Here is an 18275-nt window from a genome sequence, read left to right as displayed (position 1 = left end):
TTAACCAATGAACAATTATTTATTATGCACTTGTTTTATACCAGGTATCCTGCTAAATGCCAGAGACACAAAAAAACCAAAAGCAGTTCCTTCACTCAAGTTTACAATCTAATGGGGAAGAAAATATGCAGATTAAGTTGGTATGGGCAAGACACATACCAATTTGATGGAACCTCATTGGGGAAGAAGGTTCTAGAAGTTGAAAGGACCAGGAAAGATCTCTTTGTTAATGTTGTAGGTTTTGTTTTTTTTTTAGTGAATCTTAAAAGTTGGGAATTCTATATGGAGGAGAGGAGAGGAGAGGGAACATTCTAGGCATTGTGCAGTCTGCATCCTATGCAAGGAAGAGAAAGAAAGCCAAATAAGCTGGATCTGAGAATATGCAGTGGGAAGGAAAGATAGGAGACTGGAAAGGTAGGAAAGGACTAGATTGTAAAGAGCTTTAAATGACAAACAAAAGACTTTATATTTGATCCTGCAGGTAACAAGGAGCCCCTGGAGTTTACTGAGAAGGCTGAATGACAGGGGCAGACCTGTGTTTCAGAAAAATAGCTCTAGTGACTATGTGAAAGATAGATAGGGGAGGGGAGAGGCTTGAGGCTGGGAGACTAATGATAAACCCAGTCAACTCAGTCCCAGCATGTGTATTATGAGTTATGCTAAGCAAGTATCCAGAGTTCAGTTTCCATGAAATTTTCAAACCCTTCCTCTAACTTAGCTACTCACGAGGTTGTCAAGACACGTCAACCCTAAAAATGATGGTCAATCATTGTTTTATCTAAACCTTAATTCTCTTCCTCTCTCTAGTCTATTCCACATATGACTGCCAAAGTAATTTTTCTTAAGCACAGATCTGACCTTGTGACTCCCCTACTTAACTGACTCCAGGAACTTTCTATTGCTTCTCAGACATATTAAAAATACTCTTTTTAGCTTTAAAAAATATCCACACTTCTTGGCCCCAGCCTATCTGTCTAGTTTTAATAGGTGTTATTCCCACTCCCACAATCTCTGATCTAGTCAAACTAGTCTCTCTGTTCCTCACACATGATGCTCTGTCTCCCATCTCTATGCCTTTGCACTAGTTGTTCCCCATGATAGGATGCCCTCCCTCCTCGTTTCCACTTCCTGGCTTCCTTCAAGTCATAGCTAAAATCTCACCTCTCTGAGAAACCTTTCCTAATCTACCTTAATTCTGGTACCTTCCCTCTATTGACTAGTTCCAATTTATCTGTAAATATCTTGTTTGTAAATAGTTGCTTGCAGGCTGTCTCCTCCATTAGAATGCGAGCACCTTGAAATCAGGGACTGTCATTTGTCTTTCTATCATCAGTGCTTAGCAAAGTGCCTGGTATATAGTAGGTGCTTAATACAGGTTTACTGACTGCATGGAAAACAAAACAAAACAAAAAATCTCTTTCACTAACCTGATCCCATCTATCTACATCAAAATTTTTCAAAACCATAGTTTATACTAATTACCTGGCCTTTCTCACTACTTAATTCTTCTCTGGATCTCCCCCTCTTTAAGGTAACACACATTCAATGGTCTTTTCTTCCCCTTCCTCCTGTGCCAGTAGCTAGGCTCAAAATCTCTGCAAATTATTAACTCCCATACAGCATATCTTTCTTTTTTGAAAATTATTTTATTTTTGATTTATGGAATAAAACAAGCATTTAAAAAAGATGATTGCATATGGAACTGCAAATCTAATATGCATAACTTGCTATTCCTTTCAAATATATAACAAAATTATCAAGTAAATTTTTTCCTTTTTTTCTTTCCTCCCCCCCACCCTAGAGATGGCTATCATTAGTCACAAATATATATGTATATATATATATATATATAAATATATATATATATAATTATTCTACACATATTTCTTTCTCTATCTTAATTATCACAGAATAAGCATTCAGTCACTAAGATCTGTTGATAATTTCTGTGTTTCTCAATTCCAAATATCCATTAATATTTATGTTCTTATTATAGCTTTCTTAGACTCTTATAATACCTTCCCAACTAATCTCTAGATTACTGCCACTAGACATTTCCTTCCCTTCTAAAACACAATGCATTTGACTGCTGGCAAATTTTAATTTCATGAATGTACTGTTCTCATTAGCAGTCCTTTACACACAGTAGGTATTAAAGTCGTTAAATTAATGAACAATGTCATTATCTTTCTTCAAAACTTTAAATAAAATCTAAATTCTTTAGCTTGGCTTTTAGGGTCTTATACAATATAGCACCAATTTATCATTTGGCTTTATCTCACATTCCCCAAACAAAACCAGCATTTTTCAGACTTTGTCCTTTTACTCATGCCATTCTTTCTGCCTAGAGTTCTTTTTCCCTGCTCCTCCCACTCCATCTTACTCTATGCCCATTGAAATAATACCCATTTCTTAAGGATCAGATTGTCATCATGAAGTATTGCTATACAAAATAATAATAGGTAACATCTATATGGAACTTAATATGTGTCAGGCATTGTGTTAAGCTCTTTCTAAATATTATCTTATTTGATCCACAACAATCCCTGAGAGGTAGGTGCTATTATTTTCCTCATTTTTATAGATGAGGAAACTGAGGCAGAAGTTAAGTGACTTGCCCAGGGCCACTCAGCTGGTCTGAGGTCATATTTGAACTCAGGTCTTTCTGACTTCAGGTCCAGCGCTCCATGAACTGTGCCACCTATCTGTTCTTAACCATCCATAAGTGATTTCCTGCTTTTTATTCATCCATGTCCCTCCCTCATGGTATCTAGCATAGTGTCTTGTATAGTACTTATAGAACACAATGAACAAAAATAGGTAAAAACTAGCAAAAACAGATTCAGCAATAAAGTTTCTAATATTATTTAGCTTTCTTGAAATAATAGTAATTTTTAAAATCTAGACCTGTGATTTCAGCAGTGTTGGAAACTTCTGGTGTGAAAACTCCCTTCATTGATTTGATGCCAATGGACAATTTGCCTGAAATTTACAGTCTTAGACAATGACCCAGGGCACTGGCAACTAAAGCTTTGCCACTTTATCATATAACTACTATGTATCAGAAATAGGTCTTGTACCCAGTTATTTCTTGCTCCAAGGCTGACCCATCATAATCATATGTATTGTTCATTTTCAAATGAGAGTTGAAAAGTACAGAGGGGAATAAACAATTAACCTAAGATATAGTAACATCTTGAAACATCATTTCCTAATGGAAGCAATTTCTCTACAGTGAAATAATTTAATAGGATATATATCAAAGATCTATAAATTTTCTTTGTGACCATTTTACCTGCAATATTTTAGTAATTATTTGTTTTTCAGAAAAGCATACTTTAATGTTTTTTTTCTAAAAAAAAATAATGGGAAAATTCTCTAAACAGAGCATGATACTCAAGCCTTAACTGTCTGTTATTATAAAGAGTATTTTAATCCTCCTCATCAGATTCTAGTTAACTAAACTAACAAGGAGGACAAAGGGCTGGAAATATGTGCATCTTAGCAAGGCAGTGTATAGCAAGTACTACAACAGGATTTAGAAAACCTCAATTCCTGTTTTGGCTCTACCATTTATTAGCTTACTGACCTTAGGTCAAGTTCCTTACTTTCTCTGACTTTCAGTTTCCTTACTTGTGAAATGACAAAGTAGGACTAGATGATCTCAGTGGTCCCTTCCAGCCCAAACACACTATGAATGTTGTATTTATTTACAGCATACCTTTTCCATGCTTTCCAATCAATTCTCAATTCCTCAAAATCATTCCTGCTTATCTGAAAATAATCCAAGATGGGGAGCCTTTCCCCCCAAGCCTAGTCCTCATCATTTTTACCTAGCTACAGTTTTTGACATTGTTGATCACTTCTTTCTCTTGCACAATCTCCTCCCTTGGATTTCTGGGATGTTCTCTCTTAGACTACAAGCTGATACATCATCCTCTTTCCACACACTAATTACAATCATCCCTCAAGGCTCTATCCTGAGTCTTCTTCTCTTCTCTCTATGTAGTCTTTCCTTTGGGAAGTTAATCAGCTCCCATGGTTTAAATGATCATTTTCTTTGCAGATGACTTCCAAAGGTACATATCCAGGCCCTAATCTCTCTCCTAAACTTCATTCCTAAATAACCAACTGACTCCTGGAAATCTCCACCTGGATGTCCTCAAAGCATCTAAACCACAAGTCGAAAGAGTAACTCAATGTATTTTCCCCAAACCCATTCCATTTTCAAACTTTTCTATTCATAGCACCACCATCCTTCCAGCCACCCAGGTTGTCAGCCTCAGGAACAAAATGTCTTTAACTACTTCCCCTCAATCTTCATTTGGTTTCTAGTCATGTTGATCCTGCTTCCACCTCAATCAAAGACATCCCCTTTTCACCACACATAAAAGCTCAATGCCAGTTCAGGCTCTTTTTCTCACCAGAACTATAATGCCTCTCCTAATTGATTTTCCTGACATTATTCTCATTCCTTTCCAATCCATCTTTCACAAAAATGCCAAGTGGATATTCCTAAATGACAGAACTGACCATGTTGTTACTCTCTAAATCCCCAGGTATGTGTCAGTTGCACCTCAAAAATCACCAACAGATCCCCACTACCATACAAAATCTTCAGCCTACCTTTGAAGCACTCTACAATATGACTACCATTTACCTTTCCAGTATTACTTCATATCATTCCCTGGGAGGCATCCTCCATCAGAGGCAAGCTGCTAATGGTTCCCCATAGACAACATTCTGCCTCCTGCCTCCATGACTTTACACCAGGGGTCCTCTACATCCTGCCATTTCCCTTTACCTATGCCTCACTGAATTCCTCTCTTCCTTCAAAGTACAGCTCACCTCTGGCACAGAGCCATTTTGGATCCTCACAGTTATTAGCCCTCTCTCCATCTTGAAATTATTTTGCTCATACTTTTTAGTTATTTATATATGTGCATGTTGTACCTACCATCTGAACATAAGATCCTTCAGGGTCGATGCTAATTAGTTTCATTATTGTATCTCTAGCAGCTAATAGTAGGTATTTAACAAATATTTTTTAATTATTGAATTTTCGTTGGTTGAATAAATGAATGAAAAACATAATAGAAGAAATGAAAATGCAAATTGGGCACCTCAGAAATGAAGTATAGTTTAGGCCTGGGTAAATAAGGAATTATAAAGGAGTGAGGAGAGAGTTTATTCTTACCAGGAAAAAAAAAACATCCCCTTCTTATTTGATATTTAACAATAAAGCTACTGATATTTCAAAGGCTTCCCCTACATTAAAAAGAGTAATGACATGTTTACCTTTTACTGTTTCCCAAGTGCTTAATCATATTGGTAAAGATTATTTAATCAAAAGTGAAAGTTAACAATGTCATGGTTTGGGTTTAAAGTGCTACTGCAAGTCACAGTTGATGACATTAAAAGGAATACAATGCCAGATCTAAAATGAATTTGTTGGCACAGCTGCAGCTTTCAACAGTATTAAACTTTACTTGACTGAGCTTTTACTTAAAATTAAAAGCAGCTAAGCTCTGTGTGCAAAGCTGTGGCTTTATTAGTGAAACACAGGGTCTCAAAATGGAAAGGGAGACCAAGTGAAAAAAAGGAAAAATTTATTAAAACACAAAGCAAAATGGCTTGTTACTGTTAGTGGCTATCACTCCTGAAGTGGGCATTAACAAAGGTGATTAATGAAGGCCTTAGAAGAGAGTCGGGCAAAAAGTAGATCGCTCAGTCATAACTCATTCATTTTGTCACTGCCAGTTTATATGCTCCATTTGGTATGGTCCTTTGCCCAAATCTTCAGATTTCTTGTTTCTCCCCGCCCCACCCCAAATAAGGCAAGTCCTATTTCCACAAGAAAATCCCTGATAAACACACACATAAGAACCAGTACACTTCTTCTCAAGCCAAGAGACACTCCAAGTCCAGAAAGAGAACTTGCAAAGAAAGAAAGAATCCAAGGAATGGAAGGACCATCAACATCATATCAACTTTTCTTTCAGTGTCACTGCACTTCACCCTATCCTTTTGGATGCTGATAATTTAGACCATACCAGTGACTTATCACCACCAAAGACCTTCCTTAAATGAGCTGTACATAATATCTACCCCAAAAAGGCAAAGATGGATAAGTTTCTCTTCCTGGAGCATGATCCCACTTCCAGGACACCAAAGATGTTTTTCCTCCCTGCTGACTATAACTTCCAAGTGAAGTCCTTTCATTTACTATGCACAAAACAAAAATTAAATAAGGTGACATTAAAATGCTAATATACTGACTTGGTTCTTATGAATGGGGTTTTGTGTTCAAAGAGATCCATGAGGGTGAATGCTCTGATCCAGGCATTAAGATGAATATAACTGTGAATTTTAGTTCTGTTGTAAAAAAATAATTATTCATTAGCTTAAGACAGATGCTATGATATTTAGACTTCAAGGCTAAATATAACAAAGTATGAACTGAGTGGGTCTCTTCTGATATTGCCAAAACATTGCAACATGACAACATGGAACATTTGACAAAGACCTCAGCGGGGTCATATGGCCATTACAACAACAACAAAAGTCTAATTTTAGAATGGTTAAGATATGCAAGTATTCTGGGCTCTTTCCTTTCATCAATTCAAATAGGTAAATGTTGCTTAGGGAAATTTTGCATTAAATGTTTGAGTTATTTAAACAATGTTCTTCCAAAATACTTGACATATTTAAAGTACTTATCTATAAATTCATTCATTTGACAAGCATTAATTTAGCACCTACTTTTTCAGAGTACTGTACTATGACCCAGGCACTATTAAAACTTTTATTCAATATGGTATTATATGAAGAACAGAACCAATGATTTGGTGTTTCCATGAAGAGATACTCAGTAAATATTCTTTGAATTAAACTGCTTAGTTTTCACCTGTGCAATCCCCTTATTGCAAAGGAGATAATCCTCCCTCTGTCCCCAACTCTAGAGTGTAATCATTGATTCAGCAGCCTACAGAATTTTGCACAAGTACACAAAATATCACCCAGGCATTCCCACTCCCTACATGACCTCTACCATGTGTTCTACATCCTCCACAGGTAACAGTGTGCGAACAAGAGCACAGAAATAAACTTGACTCCCACAAAGATAAGGTTGAGTTACACAGGAATTCACAGGATTACTTGAGTCCAGATTGGATTTTATAAATGAAAAATCCTGCTGGATTCTTTCAATAACAAATAGTGTGCTTAGGCACACTTTGATGCAATGAATTTAATGCAACAGACTTTCACAACATATTTTAAGGAAAAATTCCATGACAATTTAATTTTCTTAGCATAGGCTATTGTATCTTATTTCACAATTAAATGTACAAAATTTAATTTAACATAAATTAGGGAACACAGGTGAGAGATATTATGTTCCATTTCCTCTGCTAGAATGTAAGGTTCCTGAACATGCTTAATAATGGATTGACAGATGTTTTAGAATTCTGGATCTCTCTTGAATATCTAAGGATTTTGGCACCTGCTATTTCCAACACACACTATTCTCCACCCATCATTTACACAATAGACAATATGCATAACTCACTATTGCCTGTATCAATCTTCCTCCTTAATCAAACATTCAAAGCTCTCTATCAATTGGCCCTTACTCTTTGCCAACCTTATTTCTCAGTACTCTTTTATAAAAAAAAATTTCTACTCCAAGACAAGTTTTATTTCCTACTATTCAAATCAATAAATATTAAGTACTGAGTATCTGGAAGGAGCTGGGGATATATATATATATTTTTTAAAAGACAGTAATTCCTTCCCCCAAATAACTTTTTCATAAGGGAACAAAACATGTTGACAGAGAAGGATATGCAAGGAACTCTGAAGAAGGGTACTAACAACTAAGATCAGGCTCTCTGCAGGAGGTGGCACTCGAGCTGGGCAATGAACAACATTGCATAATCTTCAAGCTGGAGCTGAGGAGGAACTGTGCAAGTTTATGAGCTGTGCAAGTTCACTGAGGCAGAGAGTGGAATGTGAGTTCAGAAAAAAGCCAGTAACCAGTATACCTGTTGAACTTCAACATTGAATGATGAATGACAGCTATGTGAAATAAATCTGATAAAATAGGCAAGAGACATTTTTGAGTGACTTCAATGTAAGACTAAAGACCCTGTATGTAATTCTAGAAGCAAGAAAGAACCAATGAGCAGAAAAGCAAAGTCAGAGCAATGCCTTAGGAAAATAATTTTTTGCAAATGTTTAGACAATGGATTGAAAATGGAAGAGACTGAAAGGAGATCAATTAGAAGGCTATTGAAATAGTTTAGCCAAGGGGTGTAAGAGCCTGATCCAGAATGCTGGCTCTGTGAACAGACAGAAAACAGTGATGCAAAAGATGCCTATTGGCCAGACTAATATATACAGTTGGTTCAAGAGCCTGTTGAGTTATTAAAAGTTTGTACTTATAGCACCCATACCTAACAGAGTGCCTGGGTCACATTAGCACCTATATATATATGACTGATTAAATGATACAACAGTTAATAGATTCAAGACAGAAAGTATAAACTCTTCTAATGTAATAGAATTTAGTTTTCAGTTTTGCTTTAATTCATCTATGATCTCAGTACAGATACAGAGAGCTGATTCTGATTTGATTCCCATATCAAAAACCAGTCATGTACTATTTTTTTTTTGCCTTTTGGAGGGCAATTGGGGTTAAGTAACTTGCCCAAGGTTACATGGCTAGTTTTTTTGTGTGGGTGTTGTGTCTGAGGCTGGAACCGAACTCAGGTCCTCCTGACTCCGGGGTTGGAGCTTTTACTCACTGCACCACCTAGCCCCCCCTCATGTACTATTTTTTAAGGTATAATCAGTCTAAACTTTAAGACCTTCTGTAAGCTCTTCCAACATGGTAGAATGTAGGCCAGGACTTTTACCCTATAGGCACAGCCCTCAAGAACCCAGGGTCATGAAAGCCTAAAATAGGCTTTAACAGAACACACAGTAGACACTCAGTAAATATTCATTCAATTTAATTGAGGTGTAATCTATCTGCTTTTCCCTAAACATGTTATATTCATTCCCATCTCCATGACTTTGCATAGATGATTTTTTTTCTTTTTGAGGCAGAAAGGCAGGGTAATTGGGGTTAAGTGACTTGCCCAAGGTCACACAGCTAGTATGTGTTAAGTGTCTGAGGTTCAATTTGAACTCAGGTCCTCCTGACTCCAGGGCAGGTGCTCTATTCATTTTGCCACCTAGCTGCCCATGCATAGATGATTTTTCTTACCCTTTCCCTTTCTCTCCACTTGGAGGATGTGTTTTCTTAACTACTGTCAGTGATTTTTGAAAATAATGGAGGGTAGGGGTGTCCAGGTAGCACAGCGAGTAAGAGCACCGGCTCCAGTGTCAGAACGACCTGGAGATCGAATCCTGGGCTCAGACACTTAGCACCCACCCAGAAACACCTGGCCGTGTAACCTTGAGCAAGTTACTTAACCCCAATTGCTTAGGGGCGGCCAGGTGGCTCAGCGAGTAAGAGCACTGGCTCCAGTGTTGGGACAACCTGGAGATCGAATTCCGGGCTCAGACACTCAGCACCACACCCAGAAATAACTGGCCGTGTAACCTTGAGCAAGTTACTTAACCCTGATTGCTTAATAAAAAAAATAATAATGGAGGGTAACACAAGAACTGTAAACTGGGGAAAAGCACATGTTCCAATTTTGTTGTTGTTATTGTTTTTTTGGAGGGGGTAAGGCAGGGCAATTAGGGTTAAGTGACTTGCCCAAGGTCACACGGCTAGTAAGTGTTAAAGTGTCTGAGGCTGGATTTGAACTTAGGTTCTCCTGACTACAGGGATGGTGCTCTAGTCACTGAGCCACCTAGCCGCCCCCATTCCAATTTTTTTTTAAAAGGGAAAATTAAATAGAATTTCATACTATAAGCCAGTAATCATAACTTCTACTTCTGGAAAAATACTAGACTTTATTTGTAAAGAGATGGTTAATGAACATCTAGAAAAGGAAGCAGTGATCACAAAGAGCCAGAATAGCTCTTCTTTACTTTTAGGAATTTTGCAGTTGGTCAGTTGTTTTGGTCATGCCTGACTCTTTGTGATCTTATTTGGTGCTTTCTTAGCAAAGATACTGGAGTGGTTTGCCATCTCCTTCCCCAGCTCATTTTACAGATGAGGAAACTGATACATACTAGGTTAAGTGACTTGCACAGGGTCACACAGCTAATAAGTATCTGTGGCCAAATTTGAACTCTGGAAGATAAATCTTCCTGACTCCAGGCCTAGTAGGCACTGTGCCACCCAGGTGCCATATAGCTATATAATACCTATTGATTAGGAATAGGTTTATCAAAAGGTTGTGTTATATGGTTATGATGGATTACTACATTAGTACAGAAATGATGAGCAGAAACTACAAGAAATGATGAGCAGGATGATTTCAGAAAAACCTGAGAAGATTTATATGAATTGATGGAAAGTGAAGTGAGCAGAATCAAGGGAACACTGTACACAGTATTAGCAATATTGTAACGATGAGCAACTGTGAAAGACTTAGCTAATATGAAAAGAGACAACAATCAAGACAATTCCAAAGGATCCATGATGAAAAATACTATCTCCAGAAAGAGAACTGATGAACACTAAATGTGGATTGAAGCATTTTTTAACTCTATTTTTTTTTTGGTCTTTTTGTGTGTATTTGTTTGCAACATGGCTAATACAGAAATATGATTTGTTTTGTAGGACTTCGTATGTAATTTTGCAAATTCATATTGTTTGCATTCTTAAGGAGTGGGGGGAATGGGGAGAGGGAGAAAATTCAGAACTCAAAATTTTAAAAAATGCATGTTAATTTTGTAAATGTAATTGGAAAATATTTAATGAAATATATACACATATATGCATATATATAAATAGGTCATATCAGATGAATAATTCATTTCTTCTTCGGGCAGAATTACTAGCCTGGTTGAGCTGGGAAATACAATAGATATAGTGTAACTGAATTTTAGCAAAGTATTTGACAAAATCTCTAATCTTATTTTAATAGATGAAGATATGTAGGCTAAATAGTACAATTAAATGGACTTGGACCTGGTTGAATATCAAGATCTAAAGAGACGTTAGTAGTGGTTTGATGTTATCTTGGAAGGAGGGATTGGCACTGTTTAACCTTTTTATCAAGGACTTGAATAAAGGCATAGATGGCATGCATATCAAAACTCAAGAGGACAAGAAGCTGAGGAGAACTGACATATTGGATTACAAGGTTAGAGGCCCAAAAGACCTTGAGATATTAGAACGTTGTGTAGAACTGATTAAGATCAAATTTAATAGAGATAAAGGTAATCTTACTTGGGTTAAAAAAATCAACCTCACTCATAGAAGACAAGCATGAGAAATACGTAGGCAGCAGTTCATCTGAAAATTATATGGGAATATTAGCAAATCAATGAGTCAGTGCTATGACATGGTGGTCAAGAAAGATCTCAGGGACTTAGCTTACATTAGAAGCAGCATAGCGTCCAAGATCAGTGAAGTGATAGTCCTGTCCTACAATGCTTTGATTAATGTTGGTTGCCAAATTTTAAGAATGACATTCATAAGCTGGAGAGCATCCAGAGAAGTAGAACCAGGATGGCAAAGGGCATCAAATTTCTGCCTTATACAAAATGATTAAGGAAATGGGAGGTAAGTACCATCTAAAGAAGAAAAATGAAAACAGCCTTCAAATATCTGACAGGATAGCACGTATATGTGGGATTATATTGGTTCTGCTTGGTTACCAAGGACAAAATTAGGAGCAATGGATAGAAGTATCAGAGGCAAATTTAGCATGATATGGGGAAAACAACTATCTTAACAATTATAAGCTGTCAAAATGGAATTGGCCACCTTAGTAGAGAAAGTTCTTCCTGAGTAGGAAAGTACTTCTTACTTCAAGCAAAAGTTGGACATCCATTTGTTGGGTAGGTCTCAGAAAGGATTCTTGTTTAGATAGCCATGGTTCCTGACAATATAGAGTTTCTGTGATTTTTTTATCTAGGCCTTCTTCAAAACATAGCTCAAAATCACTTTTCCATGAATTTATACAATTGGCCTCCCTTCCCCAACCATTTACTTCTGCATCCTTATTCATATTCTCATTGCACACTATATTAATGGGTACTTTGCTGTATGGTGATCCATTCAAATGTTTGTCATTTCATTTTGAGGGGGTGTGTGTGTGTGTGTGTGTGTGTGTGTGTGTGTGTGTGTGTGAGAGAGAGAGAGAGAGAGAGAGAGAGAGAGAGAGAGAGAGAAAGAGAGCAAAAAGGTCATATCTTCTTTTGTAGGCTCCCATGGTACTTAATACAGTACTCTGAACATGATACACACTCAATAAATTCTTTCGATTAATATAAATATCAGAAACAGATGTTAAAATCTAAGAGCAAGGCATGCAGTCTCAGGTTTGTTCTGGCTAAGCCATTATAATGTGATCTATTTAGCTTCAAAGCACATCTTAAACTCTGACACACAGAACAGAAAGGCACTACTTTGGGGAGGCTAACCTAAAAAAAATAAATAAAAGAGTAGGTTTTGGGGGTGTGATCAGGGCTTAAACCCAAAAAACAGTCTACATAATAAGGAAATTGATCATAAGAATACTACACACATGAATTCTAAATATATCAGTGGCAAAAAATATTTTAACACAATTGTATATTTATTCCATTACTGAATAACAATAGGAAGATTTGAAACTACCATTCTTACATAGTTGGCATCACTAGAGTAGAGTGTAAAACAAGATATATTTTGAGACTTGAAGTAATTCTCAATGTACATACTTACATCACACCATAATGGTAGGTCACATTTGTAGAGTGATATTTTAGTATGTAATATATAGCTTGCTTCAGAGTTTCAGTCAGGGATCCTGTTTTTAAGAACTATGCTCTCAAAATGAGCCAGGAAGCTCTGATGAAAAGACTGTTTGAGACTTGGTAGCTTAACCAGTACCTCAAGACCCAACCCAGCCAGTCTTGGACCATGTCAACCTCCTTATGGAAACTCAAATTCACTAGGTAATTCCTTCCTCCATATATGCATATTGGAATTTGCCTTGCATGAATACCTTCAAAGGGTCAAGAAGTGGAAAAGAATAAAAAGATCTTAGGTTGCCTAAAAACAAAGGAATTCAAAAGACCTGAGAGTCACTTTTCAGCATTAGCTCATGGGAAGCAAGCCCATGATCTGGGAGCCATTTATACTTCTAACTCTGGGCTCCTTATTCTTCACCTTTCTCTTGGTGTCTTGCTATCCTTTAACACCAAAACTACTCTCTGATTTTACTGTTACTGTTGAAGCAGTGATAGCTAAACCTCTCTTCTTGGTAAGAAGCAGGTCTATGAAAGCAATGAAGAACAAGGAGAAAAACTGGATCATAATCCTTATTTTGACCATTATGTTCTGTTGCCAAATGAAAGTATTCTTTGTATGAATCTTTGCTCCAATTTGAAGGATGGTTGTATTTGTATATTGTAGCAAGTTACAATGCCTTATGGATAATAATGGATGTGAAGCATGCAAAGTGACCAGCTAATCGATATTTGATTTTGGCTGTGGCTGCCATTTTAGATACTATTTCAATGAATAGAGTAAGTTAAATTTTCAGAAAGACTCACTCTACCATGCAATTTACATACAACTGGCAACATTTAAATAAACTAATAATTTAGTTTCACAAGTAATCTGGAATTGTAAATTACTAACTTCATTTTCTATAAATTCTATTACTGATACAATTTTTACTTTCATAAAAATGAACACGTTTAAATAATTAAGAGAAATATGTACAATTACCAATATGAAATAAAATCTTTCAACAAAGTAGTTAATCATCTGGGGGGAAATATGAGCATCAATTAACCAATTTGACCAGAATTTATACTAATAATCTATTTTCTTAGGTTTAGAAAGAAATTGTAGACCTTTTTGTTAGCCTAATAGTATGGGCATAAATCCATAAACTGCAACCAAAGAAAATCTTTGCTTAAGATTCACCACGCACGTATAAAACACATACACACATATTCACAGAGAATGGCTAGCACTCACCTAGGCTAGAATTGCCTTTTGCTATAACAATAGTCTTCTCAAATGACTCTTTGGATAAATTGTGGAATATAGCACGTTCATCAGAGGAATCTAGAGAATCCTTTGCCATTATGGATTCTGGTTTCTGTCCAGAAGAAAAACAAGATGTGTGAAAACAAGAAGAGAATTTGGAAATATGATTTCAATATCAGGAATGTTCTCCAGTTAATTCAGGTTTAATTCACCAAGACAATAACTAAAATGGGGCTATTTTCTAAAACTCAGTGAATCAATGAAGTGATCCTTATTCTGGTTCTTTAGAACCTGGGTCAAATTCTACTCTTGTTCTTTGTTGCAAATCATTTACTTTTTCTAGTTCTTAATTTTTGCATTTGTAAAATGAAAGCAATGTACTACAATATCACTTAGCTCTAAATTTATCACCTAACCCTAGGTATACAAAAAAGAAGTGCTGAGTACTCCTCCCCCAAATACAATATAAAATCTGCGGCAAACAAAGGCCTTACTTGTCCAGTAGGTTCAGGAAGCATAAATGAAGCAAGTTTTGCGCTGGATAATACTTCATTTCCTAGTTGAGATTCAGTCCAAATCTCTGCATGTTCACATTCGGTAAGGTTCTCAATAGTTGGTGCAGGTAGGAGATCTGTGCTGGTAAAGCTAGAAGAAACTTCCATTCTCAAGTCCACTGAAGACATGTTTTCATCTTGTCTTTGAATCAGATCCTTACTATATAGATCCTCATTGGACATTTGAAAATCAAGTAGCAAATCAGAAGAATTTTCACCAGTATCCTAATTCAAACAAACAAACAAAAAACATGACCATAAATCAATTGATTAATCAACTCTGTAATAGAGGATGGTTTTAAAAACTACAATTTTAAAGTAATAATACAATACAATCATTAAGTATTCAAAAAGTATTAGCTAACATGCAGCCCTTCTCCTTGAAGCCTTCTGCTTACTGAATGTTCTTCTTTTCTTAACTTCTTTTGAATACTATATTTTTTGCAAACCATATGGAACAAAACATATGTTCTAGTGAGTGGATCTTCTATCGTATGCTGCTTGCAAGACTACCTGAATACTGGACTCTTCTGAGTCAATTCTTACTTTATAGAGCCTCAGGGTATCTATAGTTTTACCCAATGATAAATTTATTCCATAGAGAGCCTTCCATGAATTTTTTTTAGAAAATTTGCTAATTTGTATTCCTAAACCTCACTTTATTAATGTCTTTAGATATAGATTATAATCATTATGATAGTAGCATTAGCTCCTTGGAGACAACAACTGTTTCATTTTTTGTCTTAGTAATTTTGGAAGCTAGTCCATTACAGCATACATATTATGTGTTTAATACGTTAGTTGAGTTGAACTGAATTAAATACAGTGCATTTTAACTGACTGTGACTTCCTTAAGGCAGAGAAAGAAAGAATTATTTTGGCAAAAACTTTTTTTCAGGTCTAATGGGGAAAAAGCATTGGCCAGTGAGTCAGGGAATCTGGATTCCATTTCTGAACCAACCTTGAACTAGCTTTGCAAGCCCAGGCACATCTATAACCTCATATTACTAGACCTCAAACTAGACGATCTCTAAAGTCTTCCATTCTTCCACGTGTGTGTATATGAAATATAAATGATAACTTATGTATATAATATGTATTTATGTATGTACATACATATATCCATATATGTATGTGTATACTATTTTCAGGTCATTTCTTCTTTTCTCTACACTTTTAATCATAAAACTAAAAACAGAGGAAAAAACTCACATAGGGCAGAAGTTCTTAACATGGAAGTCAATGATCTTGGATGGGAAAAACATTACATCTTGACTTCAATACAATTAGTTTCCTTTATAATCCTATGTTTTTCATTTATGCATTTAAAAACATTATTCTAGGAAAGGGTTTGTAGGTTTTATGCTATACCATGCCATGCCAAAGGGGTCCATGACACAATTCAGGTTAAGAATTCCTAAGAAAGGACAGCAATGACTCTGGATAGTTTGAAACTCTGCATCAGGTCTTGACTTAGATCCTCCTATTTCAATTAAAAATGACCCAACTACAAGAAATAATCAAGTATAAGATAAGGATCATCTGGAGGGATGTGAGCAGCTCTCAAACTCCAAATCCTACATACATTTTAACAATTCCATCTACTCTGAGATTCAGTCACTAATATCCTTTCTGTTCTTTGCACATATGTCACCTCCCAATTCTGTGTATTTTTACTGAATGTCCTCCATCTCTGGAATGGTCCCCCCTCTCACCTCCACTTCCTACCATTTTTTTTTCAAGTCTCAACTAAAGCCCTACTTTCTGCAAAAATACTTTCCCAAGCCTCAATCACAGTGCCTTCTCCCTGAGAATAACTCCAGTTTAACCTGCATACCTCTTGTTCGTATATAGTTGTTTGTATATTATCCCCACTTTAACTTTGAATTCTATTTTTGCCTTTCTTTGTAACCCTATGGCGTAGACACTTTATAAATGCTTGTTGACAAATTTACTGACTTGTGACAGAGGCAGGGTGGTGTAGTTGATAAAGGCAAGTTTTGGAAGAACTGGGTTTGAATTCTGCCTCAAATCATGTAACCACAGACAAATCACTGTGAACCCTCATCTGTAAAATGTAGATAAGAATATAGCACCTATAGGACCCACTTTGCTGGGCTGTCTTGATGATAAGATCAAATGAGATAATGTATATAAAGCATTTTCAAAATTTTAAAGCTCTATGCAAATGTCATTTGGTCCTTAGTTTTGACATCGGCTACCTAAATTAAATTTGGGCTACAATTTCATCCTCTGTAAAAAGGAGATACTAATATTTATACAAGTGCCCTCACAAGGTTTTGTGAGGTACTTTTGCATATGTAAATTAGAGTCAATATTTAAATGCTAGCTATCTATTGTTATTGTTCTCTAACTCACAAAGCCATTATGATATATTATATAAATAATGGAGGGAAAGAATAGAAGGTACTGTAATCCAGGATGAAATTCTTATAAAATAATTTACTGTTTCACTACTTTAAATTGTTTCATTTTGCATTCACGAAGAAAAACCAAATATACTTATTAAAATTAACTGATGTAACATATCTAATACCACTGAATGACTTTCAAATCATGTAAAAATCATTTTAAAACATACCCTCAAAAGAGAAAGACATGAAAATTTGGAGTTAGAAAAACATTAGATAAAACCCTACTTTAGGCTAAATTTACTGCAAATTACATGCCCCCGAGACATGTTCAGGAAAGAGTTAATATAGATACAGAGAAAAGAAAAAGCTAGTCAACACAGCAGACAACATACGCCTACTTCAGAAATGTTCATGCTGCTCAAATGCCAAATCAGTTTTATTTTTGAGTCTTGTGAGCTAAAAGAAAAGCAAATTTTTATAAGAGCTTCAAAAATAACCCTACACTCTTCTAACACAAATTCATCTCTAAATTAATTTATTTCAAAAATCTGTGTTTATGTGTATCTTCAAGTGAGATATTCTTATAGTTCCCCAAATGGATAAAGCTGAATAAAATGTTTAATAAATGCCCCCTCCCAATTCCCTATGTTTCACAAGTGACATGCTTAAGTTATAACTACCCATGAACATAATCTAATCATTTGGGGTGAGGAAGAGGATTCTGGCAAGATGGCCCCTTGAGTAGTGGAGACTAGGTCCAATCCTCCCCCCTCCCCCAATCACCTCAAAACAACAACAAATTGGTCAAAAAGGATTTTTTTCAGTAACAATAAAAGAGGAGAAATTAAGTGGAATTCTTATAAGGAAAGTAATTTTCTTTGGGAACACTAACAGTAATACTAAAAAAGAACCAAAAGAATAAATAAAGACAGTACAGTCAAGAAGAAGAAATACCCAGAAGAAAAAGGGTTGCTACAACAACTGGATCCACAGAAGCAACAACGGAGTCACTGCCCTGTAGTGGTAAGGGAATTTGAAGATCTTCCCTGCCCCTTCATGGTCTCACTTGGAGCCCAAGAAGAGAAACTTGCTTAGGGGAGGTTTTTTTTTTTTTAGGAAGGCCCACACCTTTTGTTACTTTGACATTAGGCAGTGGGTGATGAAGGCTGTCATGTTCTCTGACCCTAAAGAAGGGTATATAAACTCTGAGGTAAGGTTTTGCTTTGGGAC

At 36.1% G+C, this 18275-nt stretch overlaps 1 protein-coding gene across 19 annotated transcripts in view; it reads right to left on the bottom strand.

Annotated features, from left to right (window-relative positions):
- The window catches only part of MPDZ (multiple PDZ domain crumbs cell polarity complex component), a 228065-nt gene that overhangs the window by 83331 nt on the left and 126459 nt on the right, over nt 1–18275 (bottom strand). For all 19 annotated transcript variants that reach the window (XM_069090729.1, XM_069090713.1, XM_069090714.1 and 16 more), the window contains 2 exons: nt 14611–14895; nt 14105–14228 (listed from right to left, as the gene is read on the bottom strand). In XM_069090729.1, coding sequence (XP_068946830.1) covers nt 14105–14228; nt 14611–14895 — 409 coding nt within the window. The remainder of the gene's footprint in view (nt 1–14104; nt 14229–14610; nt 14896–18275) is intronic.

This window comes from Petaurus breviceps, unplaced genomic scaffold (assembly GCF_028583685.1).
Source record: "Petaurus breviceps papuanus isolate PSGF00001 unplaced genomic scaffold, PetGlider_PUasm1.0 187, whole genome shotgun sequence".
Taxonomy (NCBI): Eukaryota; Metazoa; Chordata; class Mammalia; order Diprotodontia; family Petauridae; genus Petaurus; species Petaurus breviceps.
This window is presented reverse-complemented; position numbering and strand designations above follow the sequence as displayed.